Source organism: Atta colombica, unplaced genomic scaffold (genome assembly GCF_001594045.1).
Source record: "Atta colombica isolate Treedump-2 unplaced genomic scaffold, Acol1.0 scaffold45, whole genome shotgun sequence".
Taxonomy (NCBI): domain Eukaryota; kingdom Metazoa; phylum Arthropoda; class Insecta; order Hymenoptera; family Formicidae; genus Atta; species Atta colombica.
In genome coordinates this window covers 767,313-786,751 of record NW_017259534.1, presented here as the reverse complement: position 1 = coordinate 786,751, position 19,439 = coordinate 767,313, and the positions used below count along the sequence as shown (strand labels likewise).

The following is a 19,439-nucleotide window of genomic DNA, read 5'->3' as shown; positions in this document are numbered from 1 at the left end:
ATATATATATATATATATATGTGTGTGTGTGTGTGTGTGTATGTGCGCGCTTACACTGCACTCCATGCCACCTCAGAGTAAATCTATATATAGTTACCGAGAATGGCCTTCGTTCTCTCCGTTACATGACAATCACGGCTCTCAAACTGCTAAAAATCTATTGGTTATCGATTACTTTTTGGTGAATTAACGTTACTCTGCGCGTTATTCTGATCGTAATAATAAATTACGTTGATCACAGACAAATGAGAAAAAATAGATATATTTTAGTTATCAACTTTTGTAATTAATTATATTGCTATAACTTTATTAAAAAGTCTAATTTATGCTTACAGATATTCTCGCAAATTTATCTTACAACTTATCTCGAAAGTAAAATTTTCTTTAGTAATTCGTAATTCCGGTATGATTTCTCTTTTTTCTCTTGTAAAATTAAGATTTTACTTTTACATTTTTTATTTTTTAAGTGTCTTATAATTATAAATGTTCACTTCGCGGAAAATTAAAAATTTTTTTCAGATTTATATTATATTTATCTATAATTTTTTATCTATGATTATTTGCTACGTTTATCTTTATGGTTTATTTGTTTTACTAATATTTAATTTAAATGCAAATTTTAATTTCTAAAATTTCTCGCTCACGCGATTGGGAGCCTCTGTTATAAATTCTTATATACGAGACAAGTGTGACATTATCCCGACGTAGGTAACAACGTACTATAGCGAAATGCCTCGGGAGAAGTGGACTCTATCAGTCAGACAATGTTTATGAAATAATGTCGGACACACGCTTGACTCGAGTGATCATCTGCCGTGGTCATTCTATTCTAATTCTCCTCCGGCGTGGCTGAATGAATAATGACATTGGAGATGTGATTTACTAAAGTGACAAATTTAACTCGAGTAACGAGCGATGGGTGCTTAAGCAACTAGTTGTTGCAAGCAGCAGGAGGCATGTACTGCAAGCGCTGGTAAACAGTCGAGTGGAAGCTTCTTTAGTTTCTTTGTAAAAAAATAATGATTAGTAATGTTATAAAATACGCTGGTAACGCAACAATCAGAACATAACATTTTAAAAGAATTTTATTCAGAATGGAATTTAAGAATAAATTTTTGTTCTTTTTTTATTCAAAGGTTTTTTTTTTTTAAATTTACGAATATTTATTTTTGCTAAAGTTTTTCATATTTTATGAAATATGTAACGTCATCTCATTTGATCACAAAATCGAATTATGTAGAAATCTGAATTTACAGTTTTACGGGATAAAATTACGAATTTGCGATTATATAATTTTTCAGATTTCATATTTTCAAAATCTTTAGTCTCATTCGTGTAATGTAATTTCAAGTTTAGCTGCTCAATTACGAAGATAAACGATGGGCTTTTGATGCACGCGTTTTATATAAATTTCTCTGTTAAGCACGAATATCTGGACGAATGAGAACCGTGTAGCACATTATTCACCTTATTGCACATTTGTACTAGTCTTCCGTTAAAAGGAAATTTTACGTGCACACACATACATGGAAAATTGTATCATGAAGATTTCGGTCTCTTGCAATATCTATCTTGCGTTCTATTGCACAAAACGATTAGTGGTTTCTTGTGCATTATCTCGGAGCAAATTTTCCGCAGTCCATCTCCTGATGAAATTAATCGCAACCGCTCGATTCCTCCTCTCGATCTCGGTAACGGACTTAGCAATTTTAATTATAATAGACTTAGGTCATAAAATTTTTTTTTAATTTTTAGCAAATATTATAAATAAAATAAGTATCATTTTTTACTTTTCTAATATTTAATTCATTTATGTACGATATTTTGAATAATGTTGATAGGCGGATAATCTGTTTTTATTTTAAGTACTAACTGTCTTAAGTAATATCTTAAGATACTAATACGGCTTTGTGACTGATTTATGATACCTTAAGACTACTGATCTTAAATATAAGAATCGATGAATATATAATAGATTTCTTCAGATTTTCTTATTAGTTTGTCTCTTCATTCTTATTATTTAGTTTAATAATAGTATGGAAAATAATTTTTTAATTAAATAAGATTTGGATTCTTTTAATTGTAAGTTTTTTTTTTATATTGCAGGGAATATTTTATTCTTTAGAGCTTGAGAATATGTTGGGAGTTCTAAATTCACTACTGCTCACGCAAAACAGTCCACTCTCTTCCGTCTCGGCAAAATGCCCTGGCTTGTGATCGATGTAACGACGCTCATTGTCTGGTAATGAGGTTGGGAGGGACAGGATGCTCGTGCATGCGCGCTTCGTATCGAACGAAGTGTACTACACATACACACGGACTTGCCTATTTAACGCAGCCGATCCATCATCTGTTATGACGGGCAAAAAAATAAAAAAATGTGTTTGAAGAGTCCGTTTTATTGGTCTGCATACTCGTGCAAGTATATCCATAAATTTCGTGGAGCACGCGTCCGCGATCATTGAATCGCGACTCTGCTGTCGATTCTACATGTCATATACACACGATTCATGCTTGTACATCATGCACACGGTGCGTCGATCGCGATATTACATTATGGGAGAAGTGCAATGACATCGACAGGTGATTCACCAAACAATGAAGAGCGATACGTCGAACGGCGGCAACGGATTCGCGGATAAATTAGTTAGACGCGCTGCATAATATAATATCTCTTTTCGATCGTATCCCGATTCGAAACGCAAATCTTTCAAATCTTTTCAACTCGTGGAGGAAAACCTTGCGAAATGTTGATCGAAAAGAATGCGGGTGCGGTGCCGTTTCGCGCATACGAAATCACTAGGCCGAATAATTGGGCGAAGAGGCGGTGTGCCATGCCGAGAAGAAAGTAAATTCTGGGAGCCATTCTGAAAGAATCATTTCCGGTTAGCTAAATGAACCGCATCGTTCGTTCGACACGTCCATTCAATTGTTATCTTTCCTTCACAAATACCTTGAATCTTTCTACTAAGAATCTTTCTATTGGAAATCTTGTTTTGTCATTCTAGACTTAATTTAAAAAAACAGGTGAAAATGTCAGTTGCCTTCAGTTTTATGTATTTATGAATCAGTTGTTGTTCTTTCATTTCATTTTATAACTATTGAATTTTAAATGGTACGTGCGTTTGCAAAGAGATAATTTATCCTTTTGAGAATTTAATTGTTCAATGCTATATATCACAAATAACAATAATAATAATTTTGGGTATGTACAGTTACGAAACTAACTCTCTTGGACAGTGCGCCATTACAACGATTATTTAAAACTTTCTTTCAGTTAAAAATTGTAATTGTTGACATATTTTATACATTTTTGTTGGACAAATACTGTTGCTCAATTTTTCATCCTTTTCTAATTTATACAAATTATTTATTGGATTATCTCTATTAATATTTAAAATGAAAACTATTAACGATGTATACATTGAATATTATTTTTATTTGATATCTTCCTTCAATGCGATAATTGTAATTCTATTTGGAAATTTTAAATATTCTTATAGAAGAAGAATATTTTTTAGTTAATTTTTTTATTGATTACAGCAAATACTTGAGATCTTTTTAAAAGATAACTGACATTCATGCAGTTTATGCTGATTGATTCGTAATATCATTATTCCCTTAATCTTTATTCGCGGAAAAGAAGCAAAGAGAATAGAAACGATTCAAGTACTTGGAAAAAGATCATTGAATATAAAAAGAAGATTGAGAAAGATAAAAAAAAAGAGAAAAAAATGATAGAAATGATAGGAGGGATGTAAGTGCTATGTACGTTGGAGTAAGAGAGAGACGTAGACCGGTATAATTATGCAATTTAGATTCAGCTTTACGATTCCGGTTTGGCTTTATTAAAAGCGAGAGTGGACGCGCGGTCTCCTCTCTCCGATCGAGAGTATGTACATGTGTATGCGTCGCCAAGGGAAGGGATAACGCGTTCTCCGCATAAATACAACATCGGAGAATCCCGCGAGGACATTACTCCCCCGAGAACGCTGCCATGAATCTTCTTGACAACGCGCGTTATACTCGCGAATTTGGTAAGTTCACGCAATATCTCTTTCAGATAAGAATTATAGGAAAGAATTACGGTTATACGTTTATTGCGTGCGTACATAATATAGAATGAGAATACTCCAAAGAGATGGATATATACGTATCGATAACGGGATGAAGAGGGATCGAGTACATATAACGTTATGTACAGTCAGACTGATGAAATGCAAGTCACAGATAACTAGACAGAGAAAATACACACTTCAATTTTCTTTCGTTGCGAATGTGAAATTATATGACTAACGATTCAACGATTCATCGTTGTTACGTCGTTTTAACGAGTTCAATGCTGTTGCGGGGTCACGGATGACCGACACTTTCGCCAGTATCGTGGGAATCATTAGTGACTGGCATTTATACAGAGAATGTCTCAGATCGAACGATATTTTAACAATAGACTGACTTTTTTCATTGATTCATTTGATTCATTTGTTATTGTAATCATTTTAATAAAAAACTTTAGTCGCTGTTACGAAATAATCGGAGATAATAATACGAGAATCTTATTATTAGCACAATATAATTTTTATTAGAGGACATAGCTTCAATATAGATACATATTATTTTAATATTTCTCAATTTGTATATTTTAATTATTTTGAAATTTTTTTTTGGAACTAAAACTAAATTGTTATGTCACAGTGTCTCGTAGCAATTAATGTAAATGATTTTATAATTTGACAGTTAATAGATACTATCTGATTCTAACTGATAATTAATAACTAACTGATAATTCTTTTTTCCGTAAATGTAAAGTCACGCGACTCGTTAATCACACATTGACGGCTCGAACATGTATGTGCGAATATGCAGGGATTAGAAAATTACGAAGTCCGTTACAAAGGCGCATGAGCGTTAATTAATAATAAGGCTCTTTTAACGGTGACTCACTGTATTATTACATTCGTCTGAATCTGGCCGAAAAGAATGCGCTTATCTTCATTACGTATGTTGTATGTAAAGCAGAGAAAAACGTCGAATGTTTGACTCGGCTACATCATATTAAAAAAGCGGAAAGGAAAAATTGCAGACTGATTAACGGTATGCTTAAAGTGTAAGCCTCTTTACTGCCGGATTCCACCGAATCATAACGATCGTATCGTCGATCCTGAGGATAATGCGATCGTAACGTATCATCTTCCTTAATTTATCTTGTTCTTTCTCTTCTCCTGCCCTTTCTCGACACGAGACAACGATTATTCGAACATGAAAGGAACTTTGTGTACCCAAGATTAGAAACAAATTGATGTCGGGGAGATAGCTCAGTGCTCAGAATAATTGCTTGTCAAATAAAAAAATCTGGATTCGATTCGGAATTATTTTATACGTGTATAATACTAGAAATTTTAAGTGATTATTATATTTTATTTGGAATAGAAACAAAGTATATTAGAAATATGAACTCTTGATTCCAAGATAACTGGAAATAAATAAATTTAAACTTGAATGTTAAGCAGATTTAAATATAATAACAAATCATTAGTTGTACGATTTTTTCTCCAAATTCGATAAAATATTGATATACAAAAATTGTAGATGTCAAACTGAGATTTTCAGTCTGGCAATGCTTTTAATAATTCTATTATTATAGCAATTAGCCATATCGCAAAAATACTATTAAATTGCATTATCGATGTTGTAGGGACATCGATAAATTGTCACACCGATGGCATAAGGTTACTCATAAGATTGTAAACTAAGGTTGGGCGGACAACAAGCAACGATAATGCGACGAAGAATTACATTCCCGTTTTTCATCATGTTTTTTTGATTAAGATGCTTCAGCCTCACTCGTTTAATCATGAAAATGATCATTTGTTACGTGACATAAGAACGACGTGTTATCCTAACCTTCGATTCCCAGTGTCATATTACATAACGATCGAATAATTTTGCGATTTATTTATATAATATTAGAACTGGAGTTCTTGTCTGTCATTACAATATTATCTATGTGTAAACTTCTAGTGATTTTGAAACCAAAGAGAAAGTTTAAGAAATAATGCACATATAAAATTTAAGAAGTAACGTAGAAACTTTAATTAATATTATTTTAAATTCTAATGATAATTTGAGGAAAGATAAAAAAATTCTCATTCATGAAAACATTTCTGAAATATTATGGAAATTGTCCTGTTTTCTTTTTACTGTTATTTTACACTAGATGACTTTATCTTGAAATTTTAAAGATTAATGCTTGTAATAGCAAAATAAAGATGAACTTTTGTTTGTCATTTCTATGAAAATTTTCTATAAAAAATATACATATAATATGTATAATAGAATCTGTGAAATTAGCACTCTCTTAGTATAAAAAAAATAATGACAATTTCAGTAGCATTTTTTCTCTCTCTCCCTCTCTCTCTCTCTCTCTCTCTCTCTTTCTCTCTCTCTCTTCATAATTCTACAGTTCCTTATAAAAATTAAAAAAAGTCTGCCTGTTTTATATCAAAATTAAAGATATAGTGCGCTAATTTCGCGAATTTAACGATATTTCTTCTCTAAAATCCATAAAAAAGATAAATATTTTCATTTGTAACTACCCGTTCCCGTTACTACTTCTCGAATTGTACCAATATATATATATATATATATAATTTGAAAACAAAATTCCAACAATTACCAATTTTAATACACCTTAAATATAAAAAGCAGCGTGACACTTGGAGAAAAAGTAGAAAAATAATAGAAATACAATTACCTGTTTGAATATTGTGTAATGTACGCACGTCTGAAGATTCAAAAAAGTTAATTTATACTTTAAGAAGCTCTTGGTTTCTGACAACTCCATCATCCCCAGGTCGTTAAATCGTGAATTTGCTGTGTAAGAAAACAACTGTACTTCCACGTCTGCGTCTTGTACATATACCAGAATTTCTGAAGAATTCGTGCGAATTATGGCCGCGCAATTATCATATTATAAATATTCATATGCGATGCAACGAACGCTTGGGGAATCGCCCTGTGTACGAATTGGTGGACCGCGAGAGGCCACTGAAAGGTCGACGTACGATCTTCTGCAATATAGATTTTCGGACCCTCGAAATTTATCTGATTCCCAGATTTTATGCCGCCGCATTGTCAGATCGTAAATATCGCGCGGACCCGGTTTAATTATGCGTTGTTTTCGCGTTTCTCAACCGAGATTTCGGTGATTAACCCGCCGGGGCTACCGTGCGAAGTTATGGGACGTCCGGTCCCGACATCCGACGCTTTTTACAAGGCGAGCCTTCCTCCGTATAATTAGGACATTCCGAACTTTTCGTCTCGCGAGCAGACCGGTCTTCCTCGTACAAAGGAGATTTCATCAAATCAATTTTGTAAAAAGAAAATATCTAATTTTTTGACGTATTTAACAGAATGGTTTTATTGTTTTCGGCTATTTTGGGATTTCGTTAATTTAATGTGGTCTGCCTCTGTCATTAATTGTACTTAGAAGTGAGATAATAAGTATGAATTTCTATCGTTTATTTATTTGATAAAGTGTGATTATGGATTACATGTAAATTATGTAAATTACAAGTTCTGTGAAATTATGTTAACGTCTTTTGAAATATGTAAGGAATTAAAATTTTGGGGGAAGAATTCTATCCACGCACTGAAATAAATAACTTCAATGATGGTTTGATTTGAGAATAATTAACGATATTCTTGTGCAATAATTTATTTTTTTTTTTTAATTAATTACAGTTATCAGCTTCATCGCCTGGAGCTATTTCTTCTGTGGTCGCCCCGATACTTTTAAAATATCGAGTTTGCAGACCTCGATTGCTGCTTGCTGGTTCGAGGGCTGAAGTCGATCCTGCGGCCGATGTAGCTCTTCTACATGGCGAAGTTTTACTTATCGAGGATTCTGCAAGGCAATTCAATGCAATCGGAGGTAATTAATTCTTGCTTTTTACATATTTTACATGCAACCTTGATTTCTCTTACATCATATAATTTCTTAAATTTAAAAAATTATATATGTGTGTGTGTGTGTGTGTGTGTGTGTGCTCGCGTGTGAGAGAGAGAGAGAGAGAGAGAGAGAGAGAGAGAGAGAGAGAGAGAAAGTTTGTTAAATTGTGACTTAAAAAGTTTAATTAAGATTTATAGTATAAGATATTTATTTAATTATATATCCATGTGAAGATGATCGCTGATATAATATCATTCCGATGAAATCGAATTGAAATTGTTTCGCAGATACAGATCGCAGGTATAGAGCTACAGAGAAGTTGTTGCACGCAGAAGAAGAATATCATGAAGTATTGTGCAGCGCCAAAGAATTGTACGCACGTCCGTTGGCACGGAGTTACCCCGAATTTCACGATGTTATTTTTCAACCTTTCGCAGATCTGTCGCGAGTCAGCGCAGAACATTGTCAGAGGGTGAGTAATACAATTACGTTACAATGCAAATTTGGCATATTGAGTTTGACGCGACATATGTAAAATTGCAAAAGAACTTTGAAATATTGAATCGTGAAATATCTGAAAAGATATACAAGATTTAAATATAAATGCGAGAGTTACGGTTTGCGCTATACGTTACTGCATAATCCGTTCTTATCGACGGATTAGACCCGAGTAAATGAAAGGTACGTTGAGCAACTCTGTGGGAGATGGCGGCACGTGAACTGACTTACCTTGCTAGACACCTGTTACTTTTGCGAAGCCTTTCTCCATCCATCGTGTGTCACAATTCATAGCACGAGTCATCGCAACCTTTCCGAGAGAAACAGAAAAAATATGACAAATGCTAAGGCCTGGTTCTACCAATGTAATATTAATTTTAATCTTCGTTCAACTCTTTCATATTTTTTTAATTCTAAGAATTACATTGATGAAACCAGATATAAATGATTGAAACTGCGATAAGTCGGACATTAGTATGAGCCCTGATATTATTAATCCTTCCCTCTATCTATTAAGATCGATATTTAAAAAAATCCAATCATTATTTAATAAAACCAATACAAAGTGTCTTTTGATATGTACGATTTTATTATTAAATGTTTCAGTGATCGAGCCTTGAATTAAAATGTTGATTAAACAATGTTCTAAGATCAAATGAAAGTAGAAAGTATCGGTATAATATTAAAGTTAAATTCGAAAATCATTTTTATTCGTTTATTATCGAGAAATTATCAATGCTTCGATATAGAAATCGTAATCGAGAGAAAGTATACAGTCTTATACAAAGCAAAAAATGAATACTACGATATGCCTATCTACTTGCCATATTAAATGGTTCCAGTTAAATGCAAATTGTAGTTATAGACAATCTAAGAATTGTAGTTATAGACAATCTAAGAATATAATGTCTATTTAAATTATAATTCATCACAGGCTATCATTTTTAAATAAAAAAGTGCGATGTTGCAGCAAAAGCTATATTTTTCAAGAGCAATCAGCTTGATAGCAAAAACTTTTGAATTAAGCTGAATTAGACTTAAACTTTCTGTCATTTCTCATTTTCTTTTAAACTTGCAACTGCGGATCAATAAGTAAAAGTTCAATCTCAAAGCCACGTTGGTTTCATGAATTTAAAACGACAATTCGCGTGTTTTCTGAAAGTAAATCGATAGCTGACAGTGCGTACGAATATATGCTGATAAACGGATGGGATTTCTGGTCCCGGTCCCATTCAACAACAGCAACGCAGTAGGATCCACAGACATGTAGCGCAACAGTAGACGTGTTTTCTTTAGGGACAATAAAGAAAGGATGCCTGTCCTTCGGATGTAAATACAAAGTCGCGCCGGCGGAGAGCTGGCTAACGAGTCGGGATGAGCGATGACGGTGGTTAGCACCCTCATAAATATTGACTTTTACAAGACGACGAGCGGCGTATGTACGGGTCTCGAATCGCGACGACGGCACTACCTTAGTACCTTGGAGGCTGCGCCTCATAAGCAACAACCTCGTAAAGTGAAAAACGTCCGCGGAGATCGTTGCGCGGGATTCGCGAGGCGAAACCGAGGGTGGAAACGCCTACCTTCTTTATTCTGCGCGTTCAACATTGCAGTCATCAATAACAAAGTTGTTGTGCAGATTGCAAAAACGCTGCAAAAATCGGAGGTCTCTCTCGTGCTCCCCCTGTTCTTCCATCTCTCTTTTACCCTCTGTCCATCTCTCTATTTCTCTCTCGATTTTCCCTCGCGGTGAATTGTGTTCGCGTTCGGGGATCCTGTCCGAGAGAGAGATTATTGCGGGCCGCCGGATATTAATTGCAGCGACTTATGATCTCCTACGTTACATTCCTTTTCTTTTCGTCCTGACTCGGGCGGAGTGACGTTTTAAGCGATGCTAACGGCGGCAGACCTTGGATCAGTGTGCGGTACGATTTACATTTTATTTTAATGAGCGCATTAAATGGTTATCGGTTACTTTGATCAGTCTGTTCGTAACCGTCGCCGTTCGCAGAGATGATAATTTCGAGAGAAAAATTTCACTCTGATGAGGGATGCTACATGCGACCTTCATTCTCATGACTGGCCAACTTCCTTTTAGGATGAATATCATGATTAAGACGCTATCTTCGCCGCGGACTTAACTTTTGTGAATCGTAATCGACAGATCGGATCTCCTTTGCATCCGAATTGAGTTATAAACAACTAACAATAATAAGAATAGCTATTAATAATAATAACAATTTTGTAGGACTATTAGCCATTACAGACAACAATTACTTTTTATTAATAATATTTCCCTATGATTCATTACGATTAACATGCATTCTGAATTCTAATAATACATAAATATAACACATATAATATGATTTTACTTGTTTGTTAAGTAAAACTTTTTTAAGCTTATATATTTAAAATTATTATTATTGAAATTATTAAAAATTATTAAATTAAATTTATTATAATATCAAGCTTTTTTCTAAGTCACTTGTTAATAACTTGCGATATTAATTATTAGTAACGATTTATCAATTATAATATATATTATAAGATCGATGAACATTTGTTGCTTAATCCTCGTATAATAAAGTGACGTTCTACCTCGATCGAATTTTGAATAAAAAACGCTATACGGATGAAATTGGTTTAATTTGGTTGAAGGAAGCGCAAGCTAAACTTTGTATTTCACATGAAGATTTACCGCGGAACGTTTATTAAATTTTGTTGTAAAGGTAGTGTTACGAGTTTCTCGACGCGACACAAAAGTACGTGGCCTAAACCGCAGGTTAATTAGCGAAAACGCTCGAGATCGTTCTCGTCGTTCTCGAGGAGAGCATCACGACCAATCTTTTCTGTCTTCGTCGTATATACACGTCGCTCGCTTTTTCCCGAAGTGCTCTTTTTATTCGCAACCCGTTACCTGTTCCTCGCTGCTGCAATTTCACTTTGGAGGCACCTCGTGATCACCGAGAGGGCAATTAGAAGCAATCGCGCATCTGGAAGGCGAAGAAGAGACGTTTGTCTACCTTTCCTCGTCTCTCCTTTTGTCTCTCTTCTTCTTTTCTTTCATCCTTTTTTTTCTTTTCTCCTCCTTGATAGACACGAGAATAACAGAGGCATTTCTGCTTTATTTGTTTCTTCAAGTAGAAAAGCTTTAAAAAGATTCTTCCTGTGGAGGTGGAACTGGCGAGAAAATGTCCCTTCGGCATTGCTCCCTTAATCTTTCGCGGTACTATATTAGGAGACAAATATATATTTGATATAGAATTTGTTTATCAATCAATTCTCGATTGATTGTTTTTTTATATTGATTAATACGCTTTCACATTCTTTAATACAAATATTTAAAATTGAATGAGTGAATTTAAGTCTTCACATTTGCTGTTTAATTTTGTTACATATTAAAGTAAATTTTTACGAAATTATTTTTTGATGAGTTCCACTTTTTTTTAATTATATATATATATATATATATATATATATATATATATATCATAAAACAAATCTCTTAGTTAAATTATTTGGATCATTATAATGTTAAGAGATAGTTCGAATAAATATATCGAAATGATTTCTTTCGATAAAAACAATTTGAGCATGCGATAATTCAGAAATTCGATAATGATCTTCCGAAGAGAATTCTTAGCAAGCGCCATTCGAAGTTTCGTTAGTTCTTCATCAAAGAAGTTTCACTCGCAACGAGCATCTTTTTTATCGAATCCTTGTTATTTTGACTGACGCGTCCAGAATTTTGAAGAGATAGAAAAAGAGAAAGGGAAGGACGTCCGCGTGCTCTTTGTCCTGTTTTCGCTCGTCGCTGTCGTAAATTATGTTTTTGTCCATTGCAACGCAACGTTACAGCAGTCGTGGTTGGCCGTTGCGGTGATGCAATGGAGAGGAGAGCTTAATACGACGGCTTCCGCGCGATGCGATGCGATGCAGGTGCGTCGCGTCGCGACGCGTCATCCATGGGGACCAACGCCCTTCTACATCGTTTGTATTTTTGTGAGCATGTGAAGCGATTAACTTATTTACCGCGGCAGCGGCAGCGGTAATTAATTCGCATGGGAATCGTAGTTTCAGGAGATCGGTCGGGCAGAGATTAATTGCCGCGATTGCGGCCGCGCCGCGATGCATGGTTCGCTTTCGCACGTTTTACCTCTTCACATCGCGCACATCCGGAGTAGTAACGCATGAGTTAACAGTCTATCGAGTTTATTCAATTTTTACTAATTAATTAATTTTTTGAATTCTAATATTGAGAAAATATACTTTTTTTTTTTTGGAGAAAGAGCTACTTTTAATCACGATTCTTTTTAATCACGTGTTCTTGTTTTTCAATATAATTTAAAGTTTTTTATGATATTGTCTTATATTGGCATGTGAAAGTTTAAAAACAGTTATGTTTAAATTTATACTCCCTCTCTTTTCTTTCTCAGATTTGAGATAACATTAAATTCACGTAACGTTTCTTTAAGTTTATTAAAAAAGGGAATTAATGGCTCGAAGATTGTTTAAGAAAACAAATTGCAATTAAGACTCGTTAAAAACTTAATGGATTGTATCTGTACCGTGGAAAGCTGGTGAAACCAGAGTGTTTAAGAGTTTATAAAATAACGGACGAAAAATTTGCGCGCTACGCCATCGGTCAGGCCGGTTGAAGGTGGATGGGCACTGCACCTGCAGGGCAATGCCTCCTCTTCGTCGATCAGAGCGCGCGAGAATGTGAAAGCTGCACCTGAAACCGGCGGTTTTGCACTGAGCGCGATGACGCGTTTTGCCCGGATCGCTCTTCTTGCGTCCCGTTGTTGGAAGATTGCGGTGAGAGTCGACCGACAGATTCGCGTGTTTCGGGAATCGTACACGTGGTGAGACAAGGCGAGGCGAAACGAGGCGTGGCGGGGCGAGCGAGCATTCCAATCGTTGATCAATTTTTTTTCAATTTCAGTGAAAACCTTGACCCACCGATTTATCCGGAAATCCTTCCACTTCGTCACGGTGAGGAATTGATTCAATTTCGTTTTTGGAGCGCGATGAATTAGCAGTTTGTCTATAGAGCGCAAATTGTTTCTCGTCAGTTACACCTTGATCGAACAGTCGTCCTGTTACGACTTTAAATCTTAATCAGAATCGCTGACATCTATTGAAGTGGCATTTGATGAAATTTTTATTGATTATATAGCTATTTTCTTAGTTGAAAATTCGATCGTGCGCTTGTGTTTTTTTTTAATATTATTGTTTATCGTCTGTGAAGATAATAATATTTACTAACTTTAATGCTTTCTTATTAAATAAATTATAGTAGAAAAACGAATAATGGTTGCAAAAGAAAATCATCATATTCTCCAATCAACTTGACATTTTAAAAATGTTATTTAACAGCGATATTTATCTTGCTTAACTGCAAAACAATTTATGCCATAATTCGTATTTGATTTTGAGAAATTGATTAGACTGGGAATTATAAACACAGGTAATTTTATTCGCATTAAGACGATGCTTGCTGCAATCGATCTTGTTTTTTCTTGTATTTTCCGTTTGTAATGAAAAAAGATATGGCGCAGTGGAAAGTGGAACACCTACGGCTATACGAAAGGAGGAAAAGGGTCGGATGTACGTACTTTAAAGAAAGTGAATGATCGTTGTCATGGCATTTATCGGGAAAGTGAACGAAGATACCGGATCATCGAGAATGGTTTTGATTTCATCGCCTAGAATCTCATTTTTTAATACAAGAGAAAGATGAGGACAGATATTTCTCAGAATTGAATTTCTATTCTGAATGAAATTAGATAGATGACAGGTAATTTATCTTTTGTAAGACGTCAATTTATACTTTTAAGTACTTTAGACTCGTATAAATCTCTACATTATATCTGTTTATTATACCTTTTTGTAATTATTTTAGTTTTATAAATGCAGTAGTTTTATAAATTATGATACATAGAAATATTTTATAAAAAAGATATTCTTTTTTCAAGAACATCTTTTTTTTAACTTTTTTTAATGACAGAATTTTAGATCTATTTGCTTAATTTTACCAAATTTAGTTTTGTAATATATAAAGTAGCAACAGAAAAATATGTTCTTCGAAAATATGTTCTTGCCGTTTTTTAGTCGTCACATTTCCGTCGTTGTCAATGCGAGGTCAACGATCCAATTGCTAATAATTAGATTGAAAGCAGCACATCTAAAGGCCTCCGTCATTTCCTTATTTACTGGCAAGACAGGCTATAAAAATTTAAAAATGCTTTCAAACGACACCGCGGCGCGGCGCAGAAATTACTTACGCTTAATATGAATCTTACAATACAACGATTTTTTGTTATTATTTCCTAAGGTTTCTATATCAACCTTATAAAACTCATTAGAGATTATGCGAAAGTATACATCATGTTGGTCATCTCGGAAGGCAGGAAGTTTAATAACCCGATTCTCTGTTCGCCTTCGTCTTAGATTATTAGTAGTAGTACAACACCGACAAAGAAATTCCATTCTTAGTTAGATTATATATATCATAACGCGAGTCTGCGTGAGCTTTTAGTGCGAAGATAAGGAAGCGGCTGAGAATGCAACTATAGAAAAAAACCAGGCAAGAGATATAAAAAAGATCAGTCACCGGAAGGCTTAATCGTACCTTGGAGCCGCGCCTTTTAGCGACGACACTTATTTTTAACGTGTCTTCGCCATCGTGGATGAGGCTTGTGGAGCTAACAGAGAATACCCGACGACAGTATCGAAAAAATGATAAATGTCCCTATTCGACGATTCGTCCGTCCCGTGTCCCATCGCTAATGGGATCATCCTTATCATTTCTGCGAGTTGCCAATTTTTTTTTTCTTTTTCTTCAATCATTTGTAGGACAAAACCTTAGAGAGAAAAGAGATGAAAAATGAGCTATTTTGTATTCTTCCCCCTTTTCTTAGAAGCTATTAGTTGGATTTATAAAAGGATTCATAGAAAATTGTTTTTCCATGGTCATATATAACAAAAACATACATTAATATTACTCCTTATTAAATCCGATGATTCTTCAGTAGAATATTTTATGAGTGAATAAATCACAGCAACTAATCTTAATAAAACAGTTTGAAAATTATTTTATTCGAGTTAATTCAAGGGAGGATGATTCGAGAAATTCTATAAATCATAACGACCGTTTGCAAATGTTTAGTATCGTAGAATTTTTACAATCTGGTTGTTGCTAAACTCAAAGGTGTAAAATGTGCGTAATAAAGAGCGATGCACAGTCGGTTGAAATGTGCTGTGTGAAGGCTCAGAAAGCCGCCCGACCATGTTTCGTAGCCAGTTAGTTACAGTTAGTCCAATACGTGGTCTTTCACACGTCGCACGTTTCGTTCGGTGAACGCATTCAGTTTTAAAGCTCGCTGGCGCATCGCGAACTAGAGACCACCAAAGGATTAGAATTCTCACGAGAAGCATGCGTATCGCTGCGTAATAGCTGTACATGGATAATTTATAAGGTGATCACACTCGTGACTAATCATTCCAATGTATACACTGAATAAACGTATCTTGACGCATAATCTGACCGACGTGAACCTGGCGCTCAACTTTATCAAAAATAAAAATTAATACTGTAGGCCGTTTGTACTTCGTTTGTATTCGTATCGAAGATACAGCGATTTCAAAATTTCTTTAAAAATGACCGACTTCCTCTCTTGGCGAAATTTCCGAAATTTTGAGGTACAAACGAAAGTAGGAGAGGTACAATCGGATACAAACGATTCTTTTTCGAATGACATAAATGAAATTTAAAAATCTTAAAGTTGCGCACTGGCTATTTTTTATTTTTCATTTGTTTAATTGTTTGAGATACAAACGAAATAATGATTAGTGCAAACAAGTACAAACGAAGAATAAACGGTATTAATTTTTATTTTTGATAAAGTTGAACGTCAGGTTCACATCGGTCACAACTTGTACTCCAGTAGACATTGTTACATTTTGGTTTTTAAATTTCTCTAAAATTTTTTTAGAGAAATCTCCTTTTGACGTAAAAGAAAAAAAAATGATTTAAAAAGTACCTATTTATACAGGTAATAATTCGAAAAATAATTATTTCTCTATCATTGATTTTTCATATGGATTCTTTACTTGTTTCTTAATTTTATTTTTTTCATGATTTTGTTTTAATGTTTCAATATATATTTTCTTTTCACTGTTAATTTTATTACTAATATGATCAAATACCTTTTATCTAATATATCAAAATTTAAGACAATTTTTTCCTCATCAATTTTTTATGCTCAAGGCTTTCGCTCTACGTTGGCTAAATGCAGAACGTTGTTCATGTCTGTTGGTCGATCCTGTACATTAATCAAATTCGCGATCTCTCAACGAACGCCCTAGGAAATCGTGTCGAAACGTTCTCACCGGCGCGGCGCGACGCGCTTTAACCTGATACAGGAGAAAGTGCGTTTCGTGGTATACACGCGCTCGCATATTTCGTACGAAAAAAAAAGGAGGAGGAGGAGGAGGAGGAGGAGGAGGAGGAGGAGGAAGAGGAAATACGAGACCTCTTTCTTCCGATCTAAGACGAAATGGACAACCTTTAATCACTGCCCTCTCTAGTTACCGTGATATATTAATTTTGCAGCGTTTCGTGACAGGTCGACTACGATATTTCTGATATGATTAACATTTCTTAAATCGAGCATAATTTTGATCAGATCTTAAAATTTACGTTCACTTATGATATAGTAGAATTTCATTACGCAGATATTTGTTTATTGATATCGCGAATTGAAGGCGAGATTCTATCGAATGATGCAGCAATAAACAGATCTTGTATCCCGGATCTATAAATCTCTGCTTTCTCACAAATTTCTCTTCCGGTTTCTCTGCGGCGATATTTCTCGATACCAATGATATATTGTGTCATACATCATCGTACGTTTTGTATGTAGATCTTTGATTCTACGATGTAATCTTGTTTCGCGGATCCCACGTTTGCAGGCGTTTATTGAACAGAAATTTCCCGATATGCAGGTTTGATAAAGAAAAAAAAAAAACCCGTACGGTTACAAAGTAGTCAGGCATGGTTAATCGTCAGCGATATCATTGGCATTGCTTGCACACGCCCATGTTACCATTGTATGCGATCAAACATTGCGCTCGCGATAATCCCATATGGAATTCGCATTGCATTGGCGGCGAATTCCGCTACCTTTTTGTAGGGGTAGTAGAACACACAAGGTTGGACTGTAAATAATTTCCACGAGTAGCCAGCGATTTTAACAATCTATATCTGTAATATATCTAAAATTATGTTAAGAAATAATTTTCGTAGAAGAATAAAAAAAATAGTATATCTCAAACTCTTAAAGAGAATAAATCAGAAGATTAGATTATTTTCTTTTTGTTACATTAGCAAAGATTATAATTCTAGTTAAGATAACCAAAACTTTGACTGATATGATTAGAATCTTCTGACTCGTTGCTTTTCAATCCAAAATTTGTCTTTGCATAGAAGATACATAGAATCTATTTTTAACTTATTTTATGAAGCATCAATTTATCTTCTGTGGCATCGCTTCTCGTAATGAATTCAAGAAGTGCCACAAGCATTCTTACGCTACACGATTTCCGCCGCCCATGTCGTATTGCATTCCGGGTACATACGTCACGTGTGCATCATCGTTCGCGTTTTCTCCCGTTGCTTTCCGCATCGCGGCTCACTCTTCTCGACAGGCTGGAACGGGAAGAGAAGGGCGACTCCTCGATGGCGAGATCGAGCAAGGCGGCCTTACAACATTATTAAAGCGTAAGTAAAAGCCGCCGATCGGTCGTGCAGAAAGGAACGGGCGACCGGCCGGCCGGAAAGAGAGACTTTTTTTTTTACGAGGGACGCGCAAATCTACTTTCTCCGATGCGTGTCCACATGATAAACGGCTACGAAGACGAGCATCGTCGCTCAGAATCGTTGTTTAATTCGGCAGTCAAGCGTTAAGAAGATGTACATCCGGCATACGTGGGTGCCGTGATTCTGGATCATGGATTCGATAAGATTGCCGAACATGTACAGCAATGAGAAATGTTCTTTTTTGTTTTTCGCGACACCCCTATAAATAATATTTTTCAGTAATCAGATTGATATTTCTGTAATTTAATATTACTAACACGAATGCCGTGTCCTTTAGTCAATAAATCATCGAAAAATTGTTCAAAATTATAACTCTCGATTCTTTTAATCTTATATCCTAATCATCTTGCAATTATACTTATATATACGTATTTTATGAAGTGTCATATCTTGACAAACTGGATTCTATGAAATTAAATGTCGTATCATTCGGTGAATGACTACGATCGATGTATTAAATGTTAATCACACGTTACGATCAAAGTTACGTCTTTTCCATTAGCAGAGGGTGATAGTTAAATGCGACAAAAATGATCAAATTTACTGTAATCTGATTACAGCTCATTTCATCGTGTTGTAACGGGAAGAGAACTGTTTATCGTCTTGATGACATATACGGTATTTAATTTAATTACTCCAGTGAGATATCGGGATGAAACGTTCGATTACACATTAATAAAACGCAATAAAATTTTTAGTCGTGTGGATAGCTGATGAATCAACATGTAGAAAGTATAAATGCCATAGGTGCAGGTCGTACGATCTTGTTTATCGATCTTATTATCATCAATTGCTCGGAAAGGAAAAAAGGAGGAAGAGAGAAAAGAAAACGAGACATGTGACAATCTTGTCGACTATAAAATAATAATGGGATAAACGCATGAAGTTCTGAGAATTTTTTCAAAATTTTTTCAGAATTTTTTAATACCATATTTTCTCATGTTGATAAAAATAAGAAAATGCAATACTAAAAAGTTGATAAAAAATTCTGAAAAATTTTTTAGAGTTCTATGAGAAGAAAATAAATGATTTTTGTCTCTTGCAGTTTTTCTATAAAGTTGATAGTATTTGAGTAAAAAATTATTCAAGACCAATATTTGGCAATTT

General features: G+C 34.7%; 1 protein-coding gene across 3 annotated transcripts in view; it reads left to right on the top strand.

The window, feature by feature from the left end:
- The window catches only part of LOC108691319 (rho GTPase-activating protein 20-like), a 198,887-nt gene that overhangs the window by 35,056 nt on the left and 144,392 nt on the right, over positions 1-19,439 (top strand). For all 3 annotated transcript variants that reach the window (XM_018198995.1, XM_018198996.1, XM_018198994.1), the window contains 2 exons: positions 7,744-7,933; positions 8,239-8,423. In XM_018198995.1, coding sequence (XP_018054484.1) covers positions 7,744-7,933; positions 8,239-8,423 — 375 coding nt within the window. The remainder of the gene's footprint in view (positions 1-7,743; positions 7,934-8,238; positions 8,424-19,439) is intronic.